This window comes from Dromiciops gliroides, chromosome 5 (genome assembly GCF_019393635.1).
Source record: "Dromiciops gliroides isolate mDroGli1 chromosome 5, mDroGli1.pri, whole genome shotgun sequence".
Classification (NCBI taxonomy): Eukaryota; Metazoa; Chordata; class Mammalia; order Microbiotheria; family Microbiotheriidae; genus Dromiciops; species Dromiciops gliroides.
This window is the reverse complement of record NC_057865.1, coordinates 98,251,935-98,278,700: the sequence shown is the minus strand read 5'-3', so window position 1 is coordinate 98,278,700 and position 26,766 is coordinate 98,251,935. Positions and strand designations below refer to the sequence as shown.

Here is a 26,766-nt window from a genome sequence, read left to right as displayed (position 1 = left end):
GTCTTAGGGCATGGAAATTTGAAGGTTTATTTATTACTTTATTAGAAACTAGAAGTTCCATTACATCATCACTGATTAAATACCAGGGAATAAATTATTAGTCACTGAATGGTTTTCAAAAGCTTGACCCACCTGAGTCACTTCAACTTCCTGCACATGTTTCCTCAATTCTAAAATGAGGATAATAATACTTGTCATACCTGTCTCACAGAGCTGTTATAAGGCTCCAATTAGTTAAGTTTTTGTGAACTAACAAAATAGTTGTAAATATCAATTATCACTGTCATTAATACTTTTAGGTCGAGATATGTGATTTCATCAATACATTGAACTCCATCAATGAAAACCCCCCTTCTGATGCAAATGTGCCAACAATTTTAGCATTTATACTTTTTTTTATTGTAAAATAATTTTACTGTATATTTTGATTTTATATCTCATCACTTTATCATCATATCAACAATTAAAGTAAAAAGAAAAAAATATAAATTTTTAAAAAATTAAGACATTATAGCTGCAGCACTGCATGTAAACTTTCCCATTTAAACCCCATATCATTTATATTTTAGTTGCCTAAAGAGACAGAGAAATGCAGTTATTTGTCCAGGTTGTCCAGCATTGTTGGTATCAGGAGCCAAACTTGAATTCAGAGTCCATGGTTAGTCATCTATTGACCAGTCCAAAGGTTCTTTACCTGAGATGATTCGTTGCATTTAAAAATATTTCAGTAACTGTAGTTTAAGTGTAATTGGGCCTCCTTTTTTTTTTTCTAAGTGAGGCAATTGGTGTTTGAAGTTGACTTTGCCCAGGGGTCCACACAGTTAGTAAGTGTTAAGTGTCTGAGGCCGGATTTGAACTCAGGTACTCTTGACTCCAGGGCCGGTGCTCTATCCACTGCGCCACCTAGCTGCCCCTAATTAATTTTAAAGAATAAAAATTCCCTAGAGTACCATTTATTATTGCAAAACAATTGTCTGAAGAGAGAGATGTTTGTAACGTGCTGTTGGCTATTAAAAGACACTCATTTGCATCTGTATCACTTGGGTGCCCATTACTGAGATGAAGGAAAGAAATGATCTTTTCTCTATATGTCTTTTTGTCTTTATTTTTCTTTTACAACAATCATTTTAAACAAACTTATTTCCCTTTTTTCCCCTCTAAGAACTGGTCAAGCTGCAGAGACATTGCAATGATTATTAATATGAAAGTTATACTTTCCATATTTTGTGCTCATGTTAGATTCCTTTTCACTCCTACAAATGAACAGGTGGCATGCCTACCCCAAATGTATTTGTCTACTTTTTCATTAACTACAGATTATATTAATACTGCAGAAAGGGAAATCTGAAAACATTATTTTATGGGATTTTTAATCGCTTGCAATACATTCAATTAATTAATTTCGAACAGCAATATCATATGTCATGAAGATGCAGTTTTAGCTGTTTATTCTTAGTCGATTCCCGATATTGTACCCAAACTTGAAGGTCTCCGTGGAGATAAAACATCCCTTCAAGTCAGTTTGTTTTTAATGCTAAATAAAGGCTGGAGCATTAGACATTAATATCTTACTACTTATACACTAAACTTAAGATGTCATTAACCCTAACCATAAACACAGGTGAATCATATAGTTCCATACTAAAAGTATGTTTCAAGACAACAGAATCTCCATGAGAACATTAAGTTCTCTTTAAAAGTGAACTATACTTACAGTTTCCCCTCCTTAGGCCTAACAAGAATCTTTAGATATTTAGAGAAGCAAAAACTCTTTGCTGAATCAGTAAAGCCTGTAGATGGATTTGTTTTATATGAAGAAATATGTATCAAAAATCCTGTATGAATACTAAATTCCATGGAAGAAAGTCTCCATAGAGAGTGTGCTACTGGACTGGCAGGTGTGGCTTTGGGGAGAGGTGGTAATATTTGATTTATGATTGAATTTAGTTAATTGTGCATGGTAAAAACTAGGTCTTCCTGGATTCCATAGAGATTGCTGTAAGTCAGATCTTCCATCTAGATATCTTTCTGGGAAGTGTGTGCGTGTTTAGTGTATTTATTTATGTCAGGTTTGTATTGGTGTCTATTTGTGGACGTATTTACCTCGGTGCAGTTTTGTGGACATTGCTGTGTGCTGGATATGTTTGCGTGTATGTATGAGTATGAATTAATTACATATTGAAAACATCTGCATTAGCGGCTTCTGCAGTCCTAGCTCTTCCAGTTGGGATGTTCGGCTCTGTGTTAGGACCACTCGGAAGACCTGCCTGCCTGTCGGACGCCTGATTGTGGTTCCCGGGAGGTTGGAGCTCTGGGAGCCTGTACCATCTCTATTCGAAGGGGGAGGAGAGAAGAAAAACAGAAGTCATCTGGGGTAGGGGTGGGTCTCCTTTTTTTGAAGCCGGGTGGGGGCATTCTGCATACAGAGCATTCAACAGCAACAACAACAAAAAGATTACCAAGCGATTCTCCCAACTTCAGCACCACGGACAGCTCAGCTTTCCAAAGGGCTGCTGGAGAAGCCAGATTCCTTATTCTTCCCCCTGCCCAAAGCCTAAGGACTCAGGCCCTGGCTCATTGCTCCGCTGGATTTTTGCGTCAAAAAAGCGAGGCAAAGGGTAAGGGGAGAAGGGTCCGGGACAACCGGAGGGGTACAGTAAGGAGGAGGAGAGAGGGAAGGAGGCAGGGGAGGAGATAGGAAGAAGCAATAGAGGAAGGGGGGTTTCCCCACCCCACCCCCCTCCGCCCCTAGCTTGGGTTTGCAGGAGCCGTTGGTTTGATGCTGCTACTTGCTGCTGCTGACGGCGCAGGTGTTCCCTCCCTCCTCTAGCTGCTGTTGCTGCTCCCACTGCTGGGGGAGAATGAGGTAATCCTGGGAAGGGGAGAGCTGAGGCGGGAGTGTCTGCTGGAGGGAGAGAGCGGTTTGTTTAGCTGTGTGTACGTAGCTAGAACCTACATATATCACATATATATGCATGACTATATAGATCTCTGAGCTGAGGGGTTATTTGAAACCTTTTTTGCCGCGCTGCTCAGTGGAGAGAGAAGCGCTCTCCTGCAGTGGGTAGGAGCAGCAGAGGCAGCGGCACCACTATCCCGTTCCCTTCTTTCTCCCCTCTTCTTTTGCATCCTCTTTTCTTCGCATCCACTTCCTTCTGTGGTTTTTGGAGGAGGGAGGAGGGTGTTTGTTGGGTTCCCCCAACCCCCCTCTTTCGTTTGGCAAATCCCTTTCATGACATTACACCGGCTTGTTGCTAAAGAGGGCAAATACCCATCACTGAGCGAGAGAGGGACTCACTCTAGCTGCTCGGAGCCCGAGAGGACTAGAGACTGGAGGAGAACGGGGAAACGAAAGAGGTGGCTTGGAATCTTCCTTTAATCTGGGAGCAACGCACCTTTCTACAAGAAACAAGATAGACAGAAAGCGGAGAAGTGGAGGGACCTTTGTCAAGGCTATTCTGCAGTAAGCTCTAGTAGTAGAAGGAGCCAGGAGGGGAAGGATGGGTTTATGGTCCTCCCGAACCGGCTGGCGGGGCAGCTCTTTCCTTTGGATTTTGAGCAGCATCAGCTGCAGAGCCTGGGCAGCTTCTTCTACTTCCCGTAAGTAGCCCCGTTGATTCTTTCCTGGTGGTTTTTTAAACCTGAGAGGTTTTCTGTGTCGCATTGATGTTATTCCACCCTGTGTATCAACTCCAGAGTGCGTCTGCCGTTCTTTTTCCTTGATTTGTGTATATGTCTCTGCTGTCACGCACTTGCAGTCACTGCAGCAGAGAGAAACTCCAAAACCCAGCGCTCCAGCTTTGGAGGGGGGAAGTGGTTTTGACTGTGTGATGCTGCTGGAAAGTTGGTCCTGGCATTAGAGAGATAATTCACTGCACCTGCTTGGTTCTAGTGATGCTAGTTTGGAAGACATCTGCTTGGAAGTTCTTCCTCCACCTTCCTTGCTTTTTTATACATCAGTGGCATATTGAAATGGCTTTGATAGCCTATGTAAAGAAAAGTGAAATACAAAGCAAGTTGGTATTTAGTCGTTTACATTTTTACTAAAGATTTATTCTATGTTCAGAACACAAGTTTGTAGAGTGTCGTTTAGATTACCCAGGGCATCTTTTACTTCTGTTTTTTTTCTAAAATAAAACGTGATACCCCCCTTTGGGAGCTCCTTGTTAAAAACTGAAGATAGTGAAACTAAAGACTAGCTAGAATTGCTGTAACTTATTTGCACAGCTTGAAGCTAATGCATCAGAAGCATGCAACTCAGGCAGGGCAATACGTTTGTGTGTGTGTGTGTGTGTGTGTGTGTGTGTGTGTGGTGTGTGTGTGTGTGTGGTGTTTAAAGATCTATAATGTTATATTGCAAGAGTTTCTTAGAAAGGCTTTCAGGTAAATGTCACTGCTGTGCGTATGGCTCTTGGTTAGTCAGCCAAAATAGACTGCTCATCTTACCATTACATTGGAATAAAATGGAACACTCTAACTCAAGTTCTGCATTGCTTTGCTAGAGCATACTGCACTGAAAAAAGGAGTCCATTGGCTCTCCTTGTGTTTCAGGAAGAGTTCAGTGCTCCAGTCATTTTTTTTTTGTATGGTCAAGTTTCTAGATTTAAAGGGAAATTTATGTGCAGCAAATATTTAAATGTCTAAATGTATGATTAGGTTTAATAGAAGTTAATCAGGAATTTGGGATCAGAAAAGAGAGTTCCAAATTGGTTTCCTCTATTTACCATACATATGGGTTGATATATGTTTTCTGTTTTTATTGCTGTAAAGTTTGCAATGTGCAATGCTGAAATATTACAATATTTGTAAAGTTTGTGTCTATATACATATTAACAATTTTAATGTTTCTTGATTGAAAATGAACATCCAAAGAAGTATAGGATCTTAAGTAGTAGCTATACTACATTAAAAATAATCTATAATGTCATGTTTTGCATCAGTCCATTTTTCTTTTTCAATTGACACAGACTATGATAGCCTTTTGTGAAAACTGTAGTTGCAGTTTTCTTACTTTGTTTTGGTACAGGGATAATAGACAATATTTTAAGGTAATCACCAAGTTATCAATTTAATTGCCTAAGTTGAGAAGAAGTTTTGTAAAGTTTCCATTAAAATCGAACTTAAAACGTCAGTGTGACATCTCTATAAAAGATTCGTAGAATTTTACAGAAATTGTGAATATGTGTGATTTTCCAGTGGTCTGTTCTGGGTGAACATAAGTAGAGTACTAAAACTAACACAATATACAGGTAAAATGTATATTACTTCATAATCTGAAATTCATCCAGAGAATAATGTTAATTGTAATTATACATTGTGGGATTTTCCCAAATATAAGTTTAATGTGATTTGGAATATTTCCATCTATTTTCTATGTTGTGCCTAAAGTTACTAAGTTTTGTCAGGCTTTTGGATATAGTTCTCTGCACCCATCAGCTGTTATGAGTAATGGGAAACTCCTCTTCTAACTCAAGAATGTAATGAGAACTAACAATTCAGTCCTTTTGAATCTAACTTGTTTATTATTTGAGTTCACATAACTATAGATAAGAACATTATTATGAGAAAAAATACATACTTTGTATTTACATTAGTCAGAATCTGATATTCAGTTTAGTAATCTATTGATGTAGTGGAAGGTATTGCTTTTTTTCTTTTGACTTACTGGGAAAAGCCTATGGGCCTGAATTCTATCTCTATATTTTTTAACTTTCTTTCCATAGTTCATATACATAGCTTGATAAATGCAGTTTTTTCCAGTTGACTAAAAATATCAGCACCAAATAGAATTTTTTTCAGAAGTCAGTGTGGACATAAAATAATTCTGTGAAGACTTATCTAATAATTCACACTTTCTTGAGCTGCACATTCATACTTCCAAAATTCTGTTAAAATTATGTACCACTCGTAGAGTATGCAGAATGCACCCTTGAGAGTTAGTACATTAAATGTAAAATAAAATATTGTTAACTACTTGAGTCAATGATAATGAACAACTCAACCAGGAGAGGTCATCAGAAGCAAAAAGTAACATGGAAAAAACCTAAGTTTAATATTTTTATTCTGATATCTACTTTCCAATTATGATAGTGACACACAATATTCTAGCCCCAATAACTTTGGCATATAAGATATAAGAATGTTTAGTGACTTATTTCTAACAAAATGTGAACTATTTGAAAAGTTTTTGGCTTGATTTTTCTCCTAGTTATATGTAAATATATTGAGTAAAGTAAACTCTAACTCTCAGTGTTGCATTTTCCTTAATTAATAAAATTTTGAATATACTTATTGAAGTCCAACTCTATTATCAAGATTTTTTCTCATTGAATGGTCTGTGATATAAGCAGACATTGGCACTAGTGTTCAATTCTCTTTTGTGTACATAAATAGAGTGTATGTGTGAACATAAGTAAAGCCTTTTAAGTTTCATTGACTTTAGTTAAAGGTTTTGAACATTATTTCAAAGACTGCATCTATGAAGTTCAAAGTAAAGTTGTGTCCTTCCTGAGTCACTTCTATCAATTCTCAAAATACGCTGATTTATCTAGCTTTATTGACTGTATTGATCACATTATTCTGATAATGGCCAGTTCTCCAGATTTACTTTGTATTGTGAAGAGGCCCTAGAGTAGAATTTAAGTAATGGCATGCAGTACTTCTGAACATTTGGGCAGTACAATTTGTTCAAAGTCTCTGTGTTTTGTATAAATGTACCTAAACTATATATCTGTATGAAAGAGAGAGAAACACAGAGAGAGACAGAGAGACAGAAAGAGACTATCATGTATGGAGATTTGAAAAAATTTCAAGTAGATAGTAGTATTTTCTAGCAACTTTCAAGTAATTCAAGATCTAATTTTATAGTGACCTTGTATCTGGTTCATTTCCCTTTTTTTTACCACTATTTTCTCATCCTCAAGTAGTGCCTTTCAAAAGTATAAATTAAAGCACACAATGTAAATTGCTAATATGAAAATAAATGTGAATTAATCTTGAGCTATTGAGTTCAGTAATGGCCCTCCTTGTTGAAAAGAACATTTAAACAGTGCAGTGTTTTATTCAGGGTGAATTAATTGGTTGATAAACAGGCGGTACTTTATTTATTCACCTCCAGAATGATGACCATACAGGAAAATTGTTATTTACTTATTAGAGAGAAATGTGCAATCCTGGTCTCATTATAGCCATTGCTACCCAGGAGAAAGGAATCTCTCCCTAGACAAACATAGGGATTTGGTCATTTTCCTCAATAACTTTTGATAGTTGAATAGTTTTTTAAATCTCAAGTTTCTTTTTATTTTGTATTTAAATATTTAAAATTTTTACTACATGACATTTAATTTTCCTTGTTATATCAAAACTATTTAAAAATGTCAAGTCGTGTCTTCTATGACAGTTCTCTCCTTTGACATCAGGCAGGGTTTTCATTTCCCCACTTTTATTTCTTGAATATTTTTTCAATAAGAAAAAAAATATGTGTGTGTATATATGCATGTATATGTACATATGTATATGTAAATGTGTATATATATTTTATGGAGGAAGATTTCTATAGTTCTTATAAGTTGAATTTATTTTTGTCTTATACAATTTAAAAGTTAAGAACCTGAAGTCCCCTAGGGGGGCAGACATATCAACTGATATTCAGAACATTTGCTTGATACTTCTCCCTACCTCTGAGGTAGGTTTGTACAGATGTTCAGTACTAGTACCATAACCTGGGGATACACACACACACACACACACACACACACACGTGTGTGTGTGTGTGTGTGTGTATAATGAAACCATATTATTTTAAATATTAATCACAATGGCTTATATCTTTTACAACAAGCTTTTCAATCATGGGCTTATCAGACTCAGTGGAATAAAAACACTAATAATACAGAATTTCAGTATTTTCCCCTTTAGTGCTAATTCATTCTGTTCTGTCTTATTTTATTGCTTCTCACTAGTTGAAGGTTTCTAACAACAGAGAGCATGTGTTTGATGCATTTTAAACTTCAGAGCTACATTGTTAAATGAAATAAGTTGTGTGCCATACTGATTCTTCCAGACCATCTGTACTTTGAGTTGTATGTTGGTATTTCCAGAGAAATGAAAATTGTTAGAGCAAATGCTTGTCAAAACACAAAGAGAAATTATTGAGATTACTTAGGATTTATCCAAGGAAAAGGTCAGGGAGGAATAGATACACATTATAGCCAATTAATGTGAGGAGAAAGGAAAATGAATTATATATCACTATTAGTTTCTTCAATAGTAAAATGAAAAAATGAAGCATTTATATGACAATAGTGTGTTTATATTAAATAATAAGGGGTAATCTACTTTGTAGAGTACATTTATGTTAATTAGAAACATCCTACAATGAGATAGATCTGAATATCAGTCCAAATATTTTTTATGATATCTCCAGAAGACTCTACATGTTTTAGCTGTGGCTGCTGCTATCAAAGGTCTTTTATATTTAGTTAAATAGAACCTTATACGTGGTGTATCTACAGATGCTATCAGTGACTTAGTTCGTTCCTGAAATGCTTTGTGTGTTTTGTTTTTAAACAGATATTATGATGAAATGTTTCTATGCTTTAATATTGTTCTCTTTAGTGAAGTTGCACATCATAATAATGTTAAAACAGTGTGAATGGTTTAAAATAAACAAATTATCTATGATTTTAACCCAATAGATAACTTCCTGTATGGCAACACCCTCCACCAACACAGTTACAATCCCTATGTTACAACACATCTGACTTAAATAGATAACTATTTGAGAGTTAACCAAGACAAATAGATGTCATAACTAGTGAGATCATATGTTTAATCAGTGTCAGAGGCAGTTTGTCAACCGAGTTCATTTTGACTTTGAATTCAGTACTCAATCCACTATTCCATACTGTCTCTGTATGCACATTTTAGGTACTGGACCACTGGGTTATCTTCCCCTTCCTTAGACTCTTAGAACATACCTGTTTCTCCCATCCACATTCTATAGTTAATACTATTTTTAAAAAGTTAAATATGACAGCTAAGGAATAAAGGTATTCCAGATTAATGATTATGCAGGCCCATCTTAGTCAATGCCTTTCACTCAGAAAGTAAATTACTCTATACACCCATTGAGCCCTCAGGTTGTTACATGATATCTTTGTTCTTTCCCATAATCCTGAAGGTTAAGAGTTTTACTTTATTGATTTTTTAAAAAATCTGCTATTTGTACATTGAGAACAAAGTACGTTTTTGTTTCTTAACAGTTTAAATTATGGTGTTGTCCTGCCTTCTACCACTATCATAACTTTTGAAAATGAATTTAAGACAATATTTTGTTTCTCTTTTCTATGTACAATTTATTATTACAACTCAAAAGCTACTGATTTTTATTTTATTTTATAGCTCTCCAGACTTAAAACTTCCCCTGATAGTAGGAAATCTGGAAATACAGATGTATATGGTTGGCTATGAATTTACTTGCTCAAAGTATCATATAGTTTGTATGGTATGAGAGAGTTGAAGAAATGCAGCAAAACTCCTGAGGGTCATATTCTACATTTTGTTTGTAAGTTGTTAGTTTGAAATATTATTATATACATGAATAGTGATATTACTTTCTTTAATGTTTTTACATTTAGAAAGGTAGTAAAATTAGATCTTGAGACCAGCTAGGCCTATGCTTATATTTACAATCAAAAGAAGTCCACAATCATTCCAGATTTTTCTTAAGTTTCAAATTTACTTCACTTTAACCTCTTTCTTTGCACTAGAATGGTGATTCAGGATTGGGAATCATAGAAACTGGCATTGTAGCTACTAGGGCCACTTATTATGAGATATATAAATCTTATTACTGCTTTAGGCGTATCAGTGTGTATGTGTGTGTGCTATATTACATAAAATTTAATTCAGTCCAACAAGGGCTTGACAATTACTCTTTGTACATTAGATGTGGCACTAAAATTCTTGCTAATGTGGGCAATTGTATATTGGATCAGAAATTTCCTACTGACCTTCATTATGACTTCAAGAATATGTCCCTCCTACTCTTCTTACAAGGTATGGGCTAAAAAGTATATACATTTAGAAACTTCATTGAATAAGATTAAACTTGCAACAAGTCTTATGTTAAATTGATTAGTAATTCCTGAAATTATCTCAAAATAGCAGTTTGCTCGTGCTTCATTATTTAATTTCCCCACATAAGAAATTAGTAAATAGTAAATCACAATAATAATAAAGACATTGCATTTAAATGGAACACAGAGTCAAGTAATTTTTGGCTTACATAACTGATGAAACTGTGAAAACCTAGAGTTTTGGAAGTCATCCTACAGGTCACTTTATTTAGTCATATTTCCAAGGCAAAGGAATGTGATGGAAGTATGTTTTAAATGAAATAGCAGTATGGTGTCTTTAGAAAAAACAACCCACAACATAGTGGAGAGTTAACTACATATTGGTCAAGTTTTTTATAAGCCCACTCTAGGTCAAGAACCTGCTCATTGTTTCTGCTTCCAAATTCATTTTAGGATAATTTTTGTAGGGAAATCTAATAAGTTACAGTGTGTAGGTCTATGTGTTTTTATACACACATGTGTATGAATATACACATATATACAAATATATGTATGTATATGTGTGTACTTATATGTATCTATATTTGGATGCATATACACACATATATAAACACAGAATCACTACATCCATCGATTAAATGTATAAATTGAGCCCATATAATCAAGGCACAAATTAATCAGAACTGTTGTTAGTTATAATGGTTTTATGTTTATTAAAATGTAGGTAATGAACTGGGTTAATACAACATTGTTTCACTCTCTAAATCATATGATGTTAAGTGGAACCTGGTATTTATTCAATACTTTAAGCAAACTAGTCATTATAGAAAATTCATTTTCAGGTCCTTTTAAAAGCTTGATTCATCCCAATTTGTTAGCCTAAAATGTATTGGAAGTTTTTAACAAATGAATTAAGTTTGCTTTAAAAGGATAAAATAACTCTGATATTTCAGTCTAAGAATTTGTAAAACTAAAAGGCCATATAATATGAATAAAACTCTCCACTGGTAGTTTTTCCCAGGCTAGTTCTTATTCTACACAAAGAAATACTCTGACAATATTATGAACAATTTTCTTAAAAGTCTCTGGGAACTATAAGAAAAATCAATCAATAAGGTACCATGGCTTAGAACATATAACTACATTTAAAGATATTTCAAATAGTCTTGGGACAAAAAGCTGAAAGAGAACTTTATAGACCCTCTTGTCCAACCCTCTCATTTTTAAAGATGAGGATATTGTACCCTATGAGGTCATCCAAGGTCGCACAGGTTATATAAAAATAAAGGCAATATTTTAATTCCAACATCCTCTAGAGAACTGTCTTCTTTATGGTAGAAAGTTTTCAGGGTTTTTGGGTTTTTTTGCTTAAATAGGTTTTATATATATTTTTGGTGGTGCATCATCTTTTGATTGAAGTATATTAATTTGTTTCTTTTAAAAATACAGATACCTTATATTTTCCCTAGACATTCCTTGAACGGATATATCATCCAACCCACAATGCCTCCCTATCCTGCCCCCATATAATCTTTATTTTCTTCGATTAAGTATTATCTCATTCATGAATCTTGCTCTAATCTCCCTAGTTTCTATTGCCATTTGCCCAGTACATTATTTTGTATTCCCTTTATCTGTGTATATCCTTTCCCCAAACAGAATTTGGTTTTTGTTTTTGAACTCCAGAACCCAGAAAGTTACCTAATGCAGAGAAAACATTTAACAATTCCTTGTTGATTAACTATATCTGTATATCTCTATGTATGTGCGTATGTATACACATGCATGTTTCAAAATGTTGAATAAATAAATTAATAAAGTAAAATATTTGCAATAAAATAAATGAAAAAAGATAGATGATTCAGTGTGAGAGAATCACAAAATGGGAAGGAATCTTATAGTTCATTTAGATCAGAATCATAATTTTTTCAGATGAGGAAGATGAGAGGACAGGTGAAGTGACTTGACCCTGGAAAAACATTGCCTAAATCTCAAATCTCCTAATTCCCAGTCACATGCTCTTTAAATTATACTATACCAATCCTCAAGTATATTAAGAGTATGTTTTGTATAATTGATTTCTATTTTGTTACATATAAACAAGATGATACATTTTCCAGTAATTTTGGTGACTGGCAACTATTTTATCATCAATAATATTAAAATGAATATATGGTATTATCTATGCAACATTTGCTATTACCCATTAGGCCTTAAATATATGGTGTGACCCACTTTGATGTCATCAAAGAATTCCAAATTAATGTATAGGGATAGGAACACATTATATCATTAGATATATACATATGCACACATATATGGTGTGGATGCACACATGTGATGTGTGTGTATATATATATGTATATATGATAGTAATAATTTTGAGATTGTGTAGGTGAAGGAATAATGACACAAGAACTGTCTTGGGATTCAGGAAGCCATAGGCTTAGTCATATAAATGAATTCCTCCAGTCCCACACCAGTTATACTTATATCTATTGTAGTTTAAAGGATAACTTTAAGCATGTTACTTCACCCAACTCAGTATCAATTTCTCCATCCGGAGAATGTGATTATTGATTTAGATGAGGAATTAGCAATGATGTGTCTCAAAACTTTTATTTTGGAGGATCTTCTTTGCTAGAAAAATAGCAAGTCCATGACATTAAGGCTATTTTTTAACATTGAGTATGATACATTAGCTGTGATTATAAGATGTTAAAACAGTTGTCTTCTCTCTTTTTTCCTCTAGACTTGCTCTTGCTCTCTTGCTCTCAGTCTTGTTTACTGACCACATATACCTAGCTGATATATTCAATATTCATACTTTTACTCAAAGAACCAGTTAAAATAGATTTAATGTGTTTGATTGTTTTTTCTTTTATCATTCAATTTCAGCAAACATTCTTTTTATAATTTTTCTTGTTTCTAACTTCTTAAATTATGGAAGTTTTTCATTCACATTGGAAATACAAATGTGGATATTGTCATACAAATATGAATCACATAAAAAAAAAAAACTAGCCTATACCTTGAGGACACTTGTGAACTACTACCAGTATCTCCAAACCATATTTTGAAATCCACTGATCTGTTTGTTTTTATAATATGGACTTTGGGGCAGCTAGGTGGGTGCAGTGAATAAAGCACCAGCCCTGGACTCAGGAGGACCTGAGTTTAAATCTGGCCTCAGACACTTGAGACTTACTATCTGTGTGACCCTGGGCAAGTCACTTAACCCTCATTGCCTCACCAAAAAAAAAATAAAGAAGATTATAATATGGACTTTCTTAAAATTAAATTCTAATTCCCCAGAGTATAAGATAAGGAATCTTGAATGTGAATATTCATTGGAATTCACTTCACTCTTTCCTGAATGTTTTCTGCCATATATTGCTTTTCATGATATGTTTCAAAGAACTCTTTCAAACGAAGTTAACTGGAATTATTTTTTGTCTTAAAATCTATATAATAAAGAAAATTATTGGCATTATCTAGAGTACAGAAATTTACAATACTACATATGGGGCAAAGGTTATATTATATGTATGATACTTGGTATGGGGCTTCACACCAAGATGAAAGATGTATTACATTGAGTGGGAGGTGGGATCAGGAGGCAGGTGAAGAGGCTTAATTGGTGTTTAATAAACCATGATGAATTTTTATCACCCCTGAGACTTAGACTCTGGGATTTATATGAATTGCTCTAGTCTCGCTGGATGGAATTGGAAAACCAAACAACTTTCTCAGTTGAACACATGTTCCCTTTGGGTCCTCTTCCTGTTTACAACTAGTACTATCCAATTGCCAGATTTTGTGGGTAGGGTAACAGGATGAGATATAAACAGAATTGTAGCAGGGCCACATAGAATAGAAGCCACAGTAATAGCATCTATTCTGAGTCTGGTCAAACTAATTTCTTTTTAAGGGAGGGGAATGTAGCACTGAGCAAAGCCAGATACCTATAAGACATTCATCAGAGTAAAAGCGTTGATAGATGAACAGTGAAAAGGATGATGATCACTCCTTGGACCATTGAACACTGATTTAACTCTTGTTTTGTGTTGGTCTCTTCATAATAAACAAAGACATACCAACTCTACTTAAGCATTTTACAGGCACTACAAAAATCTAATTTGTGCAGATTGTCAGATGACTGGGGCTGTACTTTCTTTGCTTCCTTTTATACTCTTTACATTTCTATAATGGCAGAAGTAGGTGAGACCAGATGGAATGCTTTCTGGGTTAGACTGATTTGGGAGCTATTCATTCATATAGGTATAGGTGCACATAGATTATAGGCTTTTCTATAATTCTTGGTGTCCATGTTGGGGAATCACTTTTAGAGCAAGATGCCTAACAGCAGCATCTGTAAGTCATTATTAAAAAATATCAGAACAGTAGGACTCTTCACAAAACATTACATTTAACTCACTTGTCCTTCAGAATACTTCAGTGACCTCTATAACATAGACCTTCGTATTCTCATTTTGAATTTTAGAGAATTAATGTTCAGAATCATTAGTGATTTGCTCAGGGTCCCAGAGCTATAAATAGTGCCCACATTGATATTCAGACCTGATAATTCCATCTCTGCTACTATTTTCACTATTCAATACTACATCTTTACTTTTAGGAATTAAATTCTTAGTAACAAAATTTAACAATACTTCAAGCACTTCTCAAGTGAAGGGTTAGTATATATGGGATACCACCTTGTTTTTCAAGCAACTTATTCTTTGGCAATAAAGACCCCTGTTTCAATGGCAGCTTTCTTTTAATCCTTTCTATGAGTTTTGAAGTAGTCAGTAGTACTTTTTGGGTATCTCTTATAATTGTTAATGACTGTGAAGGAAAAAATAGCCATGGAAACTATATACATGCATAAAAGGGAGAGTTGCAATTTTCCCATCATATAAACTTCACAAGCTTTTAAAAGTGTAATCTTTAGTTTGTTTTTCAAACCATAGAGAACATGAGATGGGAAATCAATTGTGTAATTGAGCTCTCTCATCCTAAAAATATAGAAGGATGCTTCAAGCCTATTCTCATTTTTTCTCTATTTAATGGGATGGTTTTGGGATATTAAGACCTATTAGGTATTTTCATACTCAATCACAAAAATACATGAAAAAGACTAAAAAGAGCAAAATAGTATTGCAGAAAGGGGTTATTGAAATAACTGTTAAGCTAATTTGAAGAAAAATAGATTGAATTTGAAATCCAAATATAAAATTTATAATCTATAGCTGAGAATTTTTTTTCCAAACACAGGCACAAAAACCCCAACTAAAATATTGATCAAATGATTATATTTTCTAGCATGATTTTAGCATGATGTTCATATTATTACAGCATATGTTTGATAAATATTACATTAATCACACAAATATATTGATTATCAACACAATACAGTCTGTTTTTCCTCTAACTGTGCTTCCTTTCATATTGTTTTGTGGATATACTTAGACAAATAAGCCATTTATGAAAAATGTCATTTATGAAAAAAAATTCACAAGTTTTACGAATTCAAAGTTAGAGTAGTTTTTGAAAGTTAATCACATTCTACCTGAAGGTGAAATTAGAATACACCAATGGATTTGTGATCTTAATTTATGGTGATGCTATATATTTAAAATATAAAGGCAGTATATAATAGAGAATGAAAAATAATATTCTATGATGAGGAGATTTTCAGGAAGCAAAAATACTCATAATATAGGCTTACTAGATCTAGTTTGTCTCCACTTCAACTTCTATCTTATAATGCTGCTATCATAATAATCTTCCTAAATCAAATTTCTGGTCTTGATATTTAATTTAATGAAGAATTTTTTTAAAAATCAGTCATCCTAAAATGAAAGGAAGTATCTCGTGAAGTACCAAGTTCCCAATTATTGGAAGCATTCACATGGCTCTTGAGGTGGGAGATCAGATTGTGTGACTTCTTCCTTCCTTCCTATAAGATTTCATGAAAATATAATTATTCTAACTTTTTCTTAAAAAAACTTTGTTTCCTATTCCTTCCAAATATGAGATCCAATCTTTTAAACATAAATGCAAGACCTTTTATGCTCTTGTCTCAACTTTACTTTACTTCTATATTCAGTCAGCTAGGTGGATAAGTGGATAGAATTCTAGACCTGGATTCAGGAAGACCTGAGTTCAAATGCATCTCAGATACCAGATCTTTGCCACTGAACAAATCAGTCTGAATCACTTTTCTCATCAAGATAGAGATTAAACAAATTAATAGAATTTGTGTTGTTGAAAGGATAAAGGGAGATTGTATTTGTAAGGCACTTCCAACCCTTAAAACACTCTATTAGTTTTGGTTGCTATTGTTTCCCTCCTCCTCCTCCTCCTCCTCCTCCTCCTCCTCCTCCTCCTCCTCCTCCTCCTCCTCCTCCTCCTTCTTCTTCTCCTTCTCCTCCTCCTCCTTCTCCTCCTCCTCCTCTTACTCCTTCTTCCCCTCCCTCTGCTGCTCCTCCTCCTCCTTTTCTAACCTTTGCTATACTATTTATTTTTAATTTATTGACCTATGTGTGTATTTCCTCAAGGGATGTATGTATACCTATCAATTCCTGTCCATCCTGTGTGATGCTTATTCATATAATTCTATAGTTCGCAAGAGGTCATCAACCCAATGTGACCTTAGAGGTCTTACTTGCAATCTGTTAAAAGTGTGAGGATGCCAATAGAACTTCCAGACTCTTCATAAGTTATCTGTAACTTTTGCCACATTACTAGTCTGTTATTTTTAATCATACATTAATTTGATGACATCATTTACACAACTTTTTGCATGCAATTACTAGTTTGGAATGGTGTACACCCGTTTATGCATACCCTGGACCATGGTAAAGTTAAATGAAATGAGAATGGCATAAGCTTCATAAGATTACACTAAAACTTACTACATTTATCTTTTTATTTGTGCTCATGATTTTCAAATAAAGAAGACAATTTGCATGAGTAAATTCTATGTAGAATGTACATGTATGTATATATCTACTCACATGAACACATACATTGGTTTCATTATGTTGAGTTATTGATGTTTTTGGTTATGTCTGTCTATGAAGAAGACATATTAAATAATCAATCAAACTCACATATCAATTAAAAGCTTACTTACAGATAGCCTAGGAAAAGCATGCTTAAAAGTTGAAGTGCTTTATTTTTTTTAATGGAAACCTGTTCCAAGTATTATAAACAGTGTGATCTTTGGAATTAGAAGATCTTAAGGAGTAGAGAGAAGATCCATAGAAATCTGTTTTTTAATTTATCTGACCAGTCTTCTCATCCAATGAAAAATTTCCTACTCCTATATTGTTTTTATTTTCTCTTTTTAGAAATTATTGATGCTAAGTTGAAAACAAAATCATGATTCCTTATTTGGGCACAGGTGGGAGAAAGATAAGAGGTCGTTTGTAGTAGCAGGCAGAGGCCTAGTTTTAAAGTCTGGATGACGTGCATTCAGGTCCTGCCTCTTACACCTACCAGCTGTGTGACTACTAAGTCTCTTAAAATCCCCTTTCTTTACACAACTGTCTATATTTTTAAATTAAAAATGAATTATCAGTCTATATAAATAGAGGACTTTTCTCTACTGTGAATTTTCCATGTGGCAATATAGCAAGTCTGTACTCCTCTGACCAAAAATATTAAATTTATGTATTTTTTGGTACAGAATATAAGAAAATAAAGACTTAATGGCTAATTTTACTTTTTAGTTTCTCGCTAATGTGATTGTACTCTTTGCCTGTGTTCTTACTGATAAAGTCTAATCTTTGGCCTCCTCACTGAAAATTAGATTATATTAAACTAAAAGCTTTATGGTGTGTGAGGGCCCAAATTTGATACATGGAACATTATTTGGAAGACTTGCCTTAGTATTGGGGTCCCGGAAATATGAGGGACCTTTTAGCTTTAACCCTCCCCTCTGAACTGCCCTTTTCAAATATTTCTTCCAGACCAATAAGAAAAGAGCCTCTAAGCTTTAGTTCACAAAAGGATCAGATTTTATTACTTAGGAATTAATTAAACAACAAAGGTGAAACTAATAAAAATCAAAGATAAGGAAATAGGAAAATAGAATACAGATAGATGTTCTTAACTCTAAGCTTAACCCAGACCCTTTCCAATTTAGCTAGTTCAAAGGAATTTAGGGTTTTCTGTAAGTAACTCACAGAACCTGAAAGTTTACAGTTGCTGACCAGAGACAGCAGTCACGTGAGACAGAGCACAAACGTGTGCTACGCACACCACCACAAGGACCCAAGCAGAAAGACTAAGTTCCGGAAAAACCCTAGCGTTTCGCAAGCATCCTGCATCCCTTTTGGGAGTGTTCAATCTCTCCTCCCCCAAACGGGGAGGTCCTTCAAAAGCTGCCTTCATAACCTCAGGGTGGGCCAGGTGTGGCCCCTCCCAAATGAGTTAGCTAAAAACTGGAATATTAATCTTTACCACAAATAATTTTTACCACAAATGGAAAATGCTCTCCACATTCAGAAAAAGAACTATGGAGTCTGAATTCAGATTGAAACATACTATTTTCACTTTTGTTGTTATTTTTTGTTATTGTTCTTTTTTATTCTTTCTTTCTTTCATTTTTCCCCGTTTGTTCTGCTTCTCTTACAACATGACCAATGTGGAAATATGTTTAACATGATTTTAATGTATAACCTATATCAAATTGCTTTCTCTCCTTATGAGGGAGGAGGGAAGGGAAGGGAAGGTGGGAAAATAATTTGGAACTCAAAAAATATCTCCACATGTAATTGGAAAAATAATTTTAAAAAAGAAATGTAATTCATTTTATTTTTATTTCTTTAGTTATGTTTAAAACATTTCTTACAGATTTAGGGTACTTTAACAAATGACCACTTTTTAGCTTCTCTTTCATGTAGGTAAAAGCTTTATGTCAGAATTAGTGTAACTTTAATTTCATATTCGTGAAAACACAATTCACCTGTCTGATGATATTTCAGACAATATTGCCCTGAAACTTCTATGGCAATAAAAGTTAAGAAACAATGAATGTGAAAGATGACAATTTAAGAGCCTTGTCATTTACAAAACTGCCTTTCAAAAGACTAGAAAACTCTTTAAAAGACTATTATCCAACTGCATAAAGTACTGGCCTTGGATTCAGGAGGACCTGAGTGCAAATCCAGCCTCAGACACTTGACACTAGCTGTGTGACCTTGGGCAAGTTACTTAACTCTCATTGCCCCACAATAAGTTTTTTAAAAATTAGAAAAAGACTATTATCCATTTGCTTAACATGAAATAAAATATTTTCTTGAATTTTTTCCCTAAAATATTCTTTTCTCTCAATATCAACAATATCTTGTGATAACAAACATCTATCTATCTATCTATCTATCTATCTATCTATCTATCTATCTATCTATCTATATTCATGATATACTTATAATGAAGAATATAAACATTTGAAATGTGTAAGTTATATGCAACAAATGTTATGAAATAGTATAAAATATTCATATTTAAAATCTACAGAACAGAAATATCTGTTGATGAAAGATTTTTAACTATGTATGTGAGGAAAAGAGTGAGATAATATTTTTTTCCTTTAAAGTAGTGATATATCTTACACATACAATTTCATTAAGATGTATTTTGAAAGTATCATGGCACGCTGTTTCTTCACATCAAGTTGGGATCCACAGGGATTTTTGTTAAGAGGCATTCATAGCTGGTGTTTATTCATTTACATGCTTATAATTATAGTATTTACAGCATTTCACACTGTGCTTATTTTCTAAGTGTGCTGAACTTTCAAAGGACATGTGCACAAATAAAAATACAAGAGAAAAGCCAATTCTTATAACTAAAATGCTGCTTTCTTAGCATTGGACTACTCATGACTGTAGCAGAAGAAGGAGATAGGCATGAGCTAGTCTGAAGCAATCACATTATCTTGAAAATCTTCATGCTGGTTTAGGTGAGTAATCTCTAGGTAAGATGGCTTTAGCTGCTGCGAGGTAACACACTTTGAATATTTCAAGGATCAAACCTAGATCAGCTATTTAACCCACATGACCAATTCACTTCTCAATAGACTTCTTTCATTCATCACTGACCATTTTCAGAATAATTTTTGCTTTTAAATTCTTGCTAACTGTCCTCTCCTCAGAGGCATAAACTGATAAAATCAGCTTATGTTTTCCTTGCTGGAAAATGTAAGTTCACCAATAATATTAATAATATAATAACATTAGCAGACAATAAAATTGACTCAATAATATATACATATATTTGCAAGCATATATTACATATAATCACTAAAATATTAATGTGGATAATAAAGAAGGAGGGTAGGTAAAGTAATATTAACCTTGGAATCAGAGGATGGTGTCAAATCTTGCCTCTGTCTTTACTTGTGATTCTCTGGGAAAGTCACACACTTTCTCTGGGTCTCAGTTTTCTTGCCTCTAAAATTAGAGAGTGGGAATTGGCCTTTGAGGAACCTATTAGTGGTAGATTTTTGTTTTTAAGAATGCAAAATTTTAGGTTGCCTTAGATAATAGAAGTTGGACTCATAAATGAAGTTCATGGGGAAGATTGCAAGATGGATCTAACTTGGTACTAATGTGGACCTAAGGGACACATGTTTTAATGAGCAAGTGAAGTTAAGTGAGTTTTTTGTAATTTCAGAAAGATTGCATGGGATTTCAAATTAAGACATAGTACTTCAAAGCTCTAGCCTCATAACTAAGATCTATAGAGTCATCTATTACAGGCTTGACTAGATGTCCTCTGAGGTGCCTTCCAACTGTTACCTTCTGGGATATATCCAAAATATGTATCTGGTATATATCTTTATAAGCCTTGATATAACTGGGAGAAACAAATGAGCAAATCAGAAGACTGTTACAAAGTCATTGTTCATTTAGAAAACCAATTTTTGAGGTCACTTCATTCCATGAAAATTTTTTCCCGTTTCTTAAAATGCACATCTTTTTTAGTTCTAGCCAATTTTTTGTTTGACAAAGTGAAAAACAATAGCTACAACATTAGCTACCATTTGTATAGTACTTTAAGTTTTGCAAAGCATTTTACATATATCTCATTGTGATCTCATAACAACCCTAAGTGTTAGGTCTTCTTATTAACCTAATTTTACAAATGTGGTGACCAAGGAAGATGGAAGTAAAAGTGACTTACCAGGATCACACAGGTAGTTCTGTTTATGAGGCAGGGTCTGAACTTAGCTCTTCCTGACTCTGAGTCTGGTACTCTGTGCAGGTGCCCCTTGATTTTCAAGTTTCACCAGGATTTGAGCCAAATAAAGATAGCTTGGCTTTTGTAAGTATATTAATGCTGTAGGCTCACAGAACATAAAACATTTTGATATTTGGAAAATTCATTAGTCTATTGTTTTCATAAGTGTCACACCTATCCTTTACAGGAAAAAACATAATGCATGTCTATAAAATAAATTCTCTATACTCTGTTTATCATTCCTTTAAAAAGGATTATTTAAGTGTACCTAAAGCTAGCAGAGTTATTCAGTTTTTAGCTACTTATGCAGGACAGCCTAATGATATATGAAGAAATCCTTTTAACATCTTCTTGCCCTCCAGTATTACCTTATTGATTCTATCTCCATAGTAAGATATTCTTTACCTCATGCAATTTATTTGCTGAAGAACTTTCATGAAAATGTAGATTTACTAACAAGAACAACATTATTTAAAACCATAGTTTTAGATGCTATTTGTACCTAGACCTGTGTTTGGATTTAAACCTTAAGAAAGTATAGATTTTGTGTCATGCTATAGAAAAATCATCTTCTTTGACAGAATGCTATCACAGAAGAAGTTACTTTACAAGTGCTCCAGTAAAAACCCTTGAACTAGAGAAATATTTGTTCACCCTTGTACCTCCATCATACAATAAAATTGATATAGAAGACTATATACAAGTTGAGAAGAAGGTAACTGATCAATGAAATAGGTTAGGAACAGGAAACACTGTAGTAAATGACTATAGTAATCCATTGTTTAAGAATCCCAAAGACTTCAGCTTCTGTATAGGAACTCATTATTTGACAAAAACTTCTGGGAAAACTGGAAACTAGGCATAGACCAACATCTTACACCATATAGCAAAATAAAATCAAAATGGGTACATGATTTAGACATAAAGTGTGATACCATAGGCAAATTAGAAGAGGAAGGGATAGTATACTTCTGAGATCTATGGAGAGGAGAAGAATTTATGACCAAACAGGAGATAGAGAATATTATGAAATGCAAAATAAATCATTTTGATTACATTAAATTAAAAAGCTTTTGTACAAACAGAAGCAATGAAGCCAATATTAGAAGGAAAGCAGAAAGCTGGAGAACATTTTTATAGCCAGTGCTTCTGAAAAAGGCTTCATTTCTAAAATATATAGATAACTAAATAAAATTCATAAGAATATGCCATTACAGGGGCAGATAGGTGGCATAGTGGATAGAGCACCGGCCCTGGAGTCAGAAGGACCTGAGTTCAAATCCGACCTCAGACACTTAACACTTACTATCTGTGTGACCCTGGGCAAGCCATTTAACCCCAATTGTGTCATCAAAAATTTTTTTAAAAAGAATATGCCATTACAAAAAAAAGAAAAAGAAAGAACATGCCATTCCCCAAGTGAAAGGTGGTCAAAGCATATGAACAGGCAATTTTCAGAAGAATAAATCAAAGCTGTCTATGGTTATATGGAAAAATGCTCTAAATCGCTATTGATCAGAGAAAATAAAATTAAAGCAATTCTGAGGTACCACCTCACACCTATCATATTGTCTAATATGACAGAAGAGGAAAATAATAAATGTTGGAGATGTGGAAAAATTGGAACACTAATGCATTGTTGGTGGAGTTGTGAACTGATCCAACCATTCTGGAGAGTAGTTTGGAACTGTGCCCAAAGGGGTAGGGGCTGCACATACCCATTGACCCAGTAATACCACTACTAGGTCTGTATCCCAATGCAATCATAAAAAAGAAAAAGATTTCACATGTACAAAAAATATTTATAGTAGCTCTCTTCGTGTTAGCAAAGAATTGGAAATCCAGGGGATGCCCATCGACTGGGGAATGGCTAAACAAGTTGTCATATATGAATGTAATAGAATACCATTGTGCTATTAGAAATGATGAGCTGGCAAATTTCAGAAAAACCTGAAAATACTTAAGTGGACTGATGCTGAGTGAAGTGAGAAGAACCAGGGTAACACTGTACACAGTAATAGGAACATTGTGTGATGATCAACTGTGATAGAAAATTTCTTCTCAGCAATAACATGATCCAATACAATTCCAAAGGATTAATGAGAGAAAATGGTCTCCACATCCAGAAAGAAAGAAATGTGGAATCTGAATGCATATCCAACCATATTATTTCTACTTTTTTTTCTTTTTTAAGTTTTTCCTTTTTGTTCTGATTCTTCTTTTACAATATGACTAATACAGAAATGTGTTAATGTGATTGTACATATACCACCCATATCAGATTGCTTTCTGTCTTTGAGAGGGAGGAGGGAAGGAGAAAAATTTGGAACTCAAAATCTTATAAACACAAATGTTGGAAACTATCTTTACATGTAATGGGAAAAAAATAAAATACTATTGAGTGGAAAAAAGAAAAGAAAAGAAGGTGTCTGTGATCCATTTTGTTAATGATGCAGAAAACAGGTTAAGGTGGGAATGACAGAAAGTCAAATGGATGTTATCTGTCATGTTTGAGAAGATTTTCATCTTCTAGGCAAAGGGACAACCACCCATGACAATACCTTAACCATTGGCTCACTAATTAAATGTGGAGAAAGCCTTCCTTCTTGTTCAGTTTGAGAGGGCCACACTTTATAAGTAGTAAGAAAATTACCAAAACACAAATTGCTATTAGGGGTTACTTCCTGTACTCATTTCAGAGACATTGTAATGGTCATTGTCTATGCAGCTTTGAGTCCCATTTTATCTATAGTTATTCCTAAATCTGCAGTGGTTAGAGCATAATGAGTTCAGTTGATTATGACTGAAGTTTACAATTATGACCATGACTCATTAAGAAAGAGAAAACATACTCATTAATCTCTGCTTTTAAAATGAAATAGTTCATTTTAGAGAGTTTTTAATAGAATTATATAATAAAATTAAAATGACAACACTTTGTAGGCCCACGGGACCAGCTCTCAAAACAAGTTGAGCATCCAAACTTTACTAATTTCTTGTGAGAAAAGGGCTCTTAAAGTTATTAAGTGGCACATAAATTTAAGTAGTTGCCATTTTACTCCACACATGTGCTGAAAGATGTATAGCTTGGAAAATAGAGAGGTAGTCTGTGGATGGAGATATGTCCTGAAAGTCCAGAAGGAAGTCTTGGGTTCAAATTCTATCTTTGACACATACTGGATATTTTTCAAGTTATTTTGCTTGAACTGACTCAGGCAGTTCCCTAAGATAAAAAGGAGCCTATCTTTATTATCAAAAGCAGTTCCTCATCAGAGCACCCAACATCAATGACATCATAGTTACAAGATTATGTTGTTGTTAAGGGATTTCAAAAGCAAAATTTTCACTGTTTACAAACTATTTCATGTAAGTATCCAGCAAGGATTTCTGAAAAAATTAAATGTAATATTTCAGCTTCATTTTAAAATGAATTTAGCCTTTGAGGTCTTTGGGGATTTTGTTTGTTTTGCTGGTTTCTTGCTTTCTAGGTATGAACATGTTTAATTGCTTTTGTGAACCAAGAGCACTTGAGCCCTCTGCTATTAAGTAAGAATGGCAGGAAATTTATTAGTCTCACCTGTATTGGTCTTTTCTTGGTTCAGCCTAAGTAAGGCAAATTTAATTAGGTCAGACTTCACTGAAGCAAACATAATTGGGAAGACATTATTGGGAAAATGACTTGGTGTTTAGTATGTTTTTCTACCCCACCCCCACCCCACCCTTGTTCAAAAGCATGCCTTAAGATGCCATTTCATTATCTACATTAGTTATGAAAAAAATGGCTCAATTTAAAAAATTACCATAATGATATCAAAAATAAAATTTGATGCTAAAAGTAACAAATGTGGACAGTTTTAAATGCAAAGCTCCTGAAATAAGAAACAATATAGCCAGAGATACCTACATTCTTGACAACTGATAGCCTAAAGCCATAAGTGTGACCATAAGATTTTCTTACTTAAGAAGGCTCTGAATTTCTTTTTAAAACTTTCACAATCTGACTTTAATCTTTCTTTTTAGCCTTATAATCCACTATTCTATGTCATAATATGTTTTAGCCAAATAAGCCTACTTGCCTTTCTTTATATATAATATTTCTCTTTTTGCATGTATTACTCTGTATAGAGTTTCTTGTGTATCTGGATTCTCTTACTTCTCACCATCACTTCTTGGGATGTTCAAGCCCTTCTTAAGACTTGGACCAAGTTCAACCTTCTGCAAGAGCCTTTTCTCATTTGCAATATTTCTCAGTCTCTCAAAATTAATTTGTTTTATTTTCATATATATTTTCATGTATATGAGGGGGGGAGAGAGAGAGAGAGAGATAGAGAGAAAGAGAGAGAGAGAGAGAGAGAGAGAGAGAGAGAGAGAGAGAGAGAGAGAGAGAGAGAGAGAGAGAGAGGAGTTAGTTTCACACTTCCCAGTAGAACCTAGTCTTCTTAGGGTAGTAATTTTGACATGCATTTTTTATCTTTATTCCTAGTATCTACCTCAGTGTTTAGTACAGAAAAGAGTAGGTATCCAACACATCCTTGGTATTTATAATGGGAAATTGACTTTTATTGTGGATTTTTATAGTAAATATTTTAAGAATCTTATAAATTCCTCATTGAGGTTAACAGAAGTAAGGCAAATATCGACTTATTTAAAACATAAAAGCATTTTAAAATACATGTTCAGTTCAACAGATATTTATCATATATATCACAAGTGCCCATCATAGAAATAGTTAGAAAGCATTAGTCAGTTCCCTTTCTCAGAAGTTGACAGTTTTTGTTGTTAAGCAATACATGTTTATGTGTGCAAACACAAACCAATTTGATAACAACACAAAACACTGTCTAACTAAGTGTTATAATGTGTGTTAAAGGAATTCAACAATTTTGTTCAGAAAACATTTGCAAAATGCTTACAGTGTGCAAGGTACTCTGCTAAGTACTTGAGTGGTATTGGGAGGCAATTAGCAGAGTGAATCTTGCAATAGATTTGAACTCAGTAGGCCATATTTTGAATTGCAAATCTAATAGTTATTAGCTGGGCAACCTTAGATACTAAAATTCTTGAGACTCAGTTTCTTCTTCTATAAAAATGGGGATAGTATTTGGACTTAAATTTCAGTAGATAATATTTCTTCATCCCGTTATCTCTGTTGAAGGTCACTTATATGTATCCCATCAAGATGGGGTTACATTAATGATCCCTCTACATTTCTGATATCTTTTAGATAGGGAAACCTGTGATTCTATTATTCCATATATTAAACGTTTGAATCACAAAATGTTTCATTGAAATTATCAATGATACATTTTGACTGTATAAATTCATAAATATTTGGATTGTAGAAAAGTAAAATTGTACCCATTAAAACCTAACATTGTCTTTCTCTTGTAACAGGATTAATGCAGAAATAGGATTAATGTTATTATATATA

The 26,766-nt window shown here is 34.0% G+C and overlaps 1 protein-coding gene across 1 annotated transcript in view; it reads left to right on the top strand.

The window, feature by feature from the left end:
- Nucleotides 1-2,939: 2,939 nt before the first annotated feature.
- CNTNAP2 (contactin associated protein 2) overlaps nt 2,940-26,766 on the top strand; it is a 2,668,322-nt gene continuing 2,644,495 nt past the window's right edge. Inside the window, exon 1 of the mRNA XM_043968036.1 lies at nt 2,940-3,600. Coding sequence (XP_043823971.1) covers nt 3,501-3,600 — 100 coding nt within the window. The 5' untranslated portion in view covers nt 2,940-3,500. The remainder of the gene's footprint in view (nt 3,601-26,766) is intronic.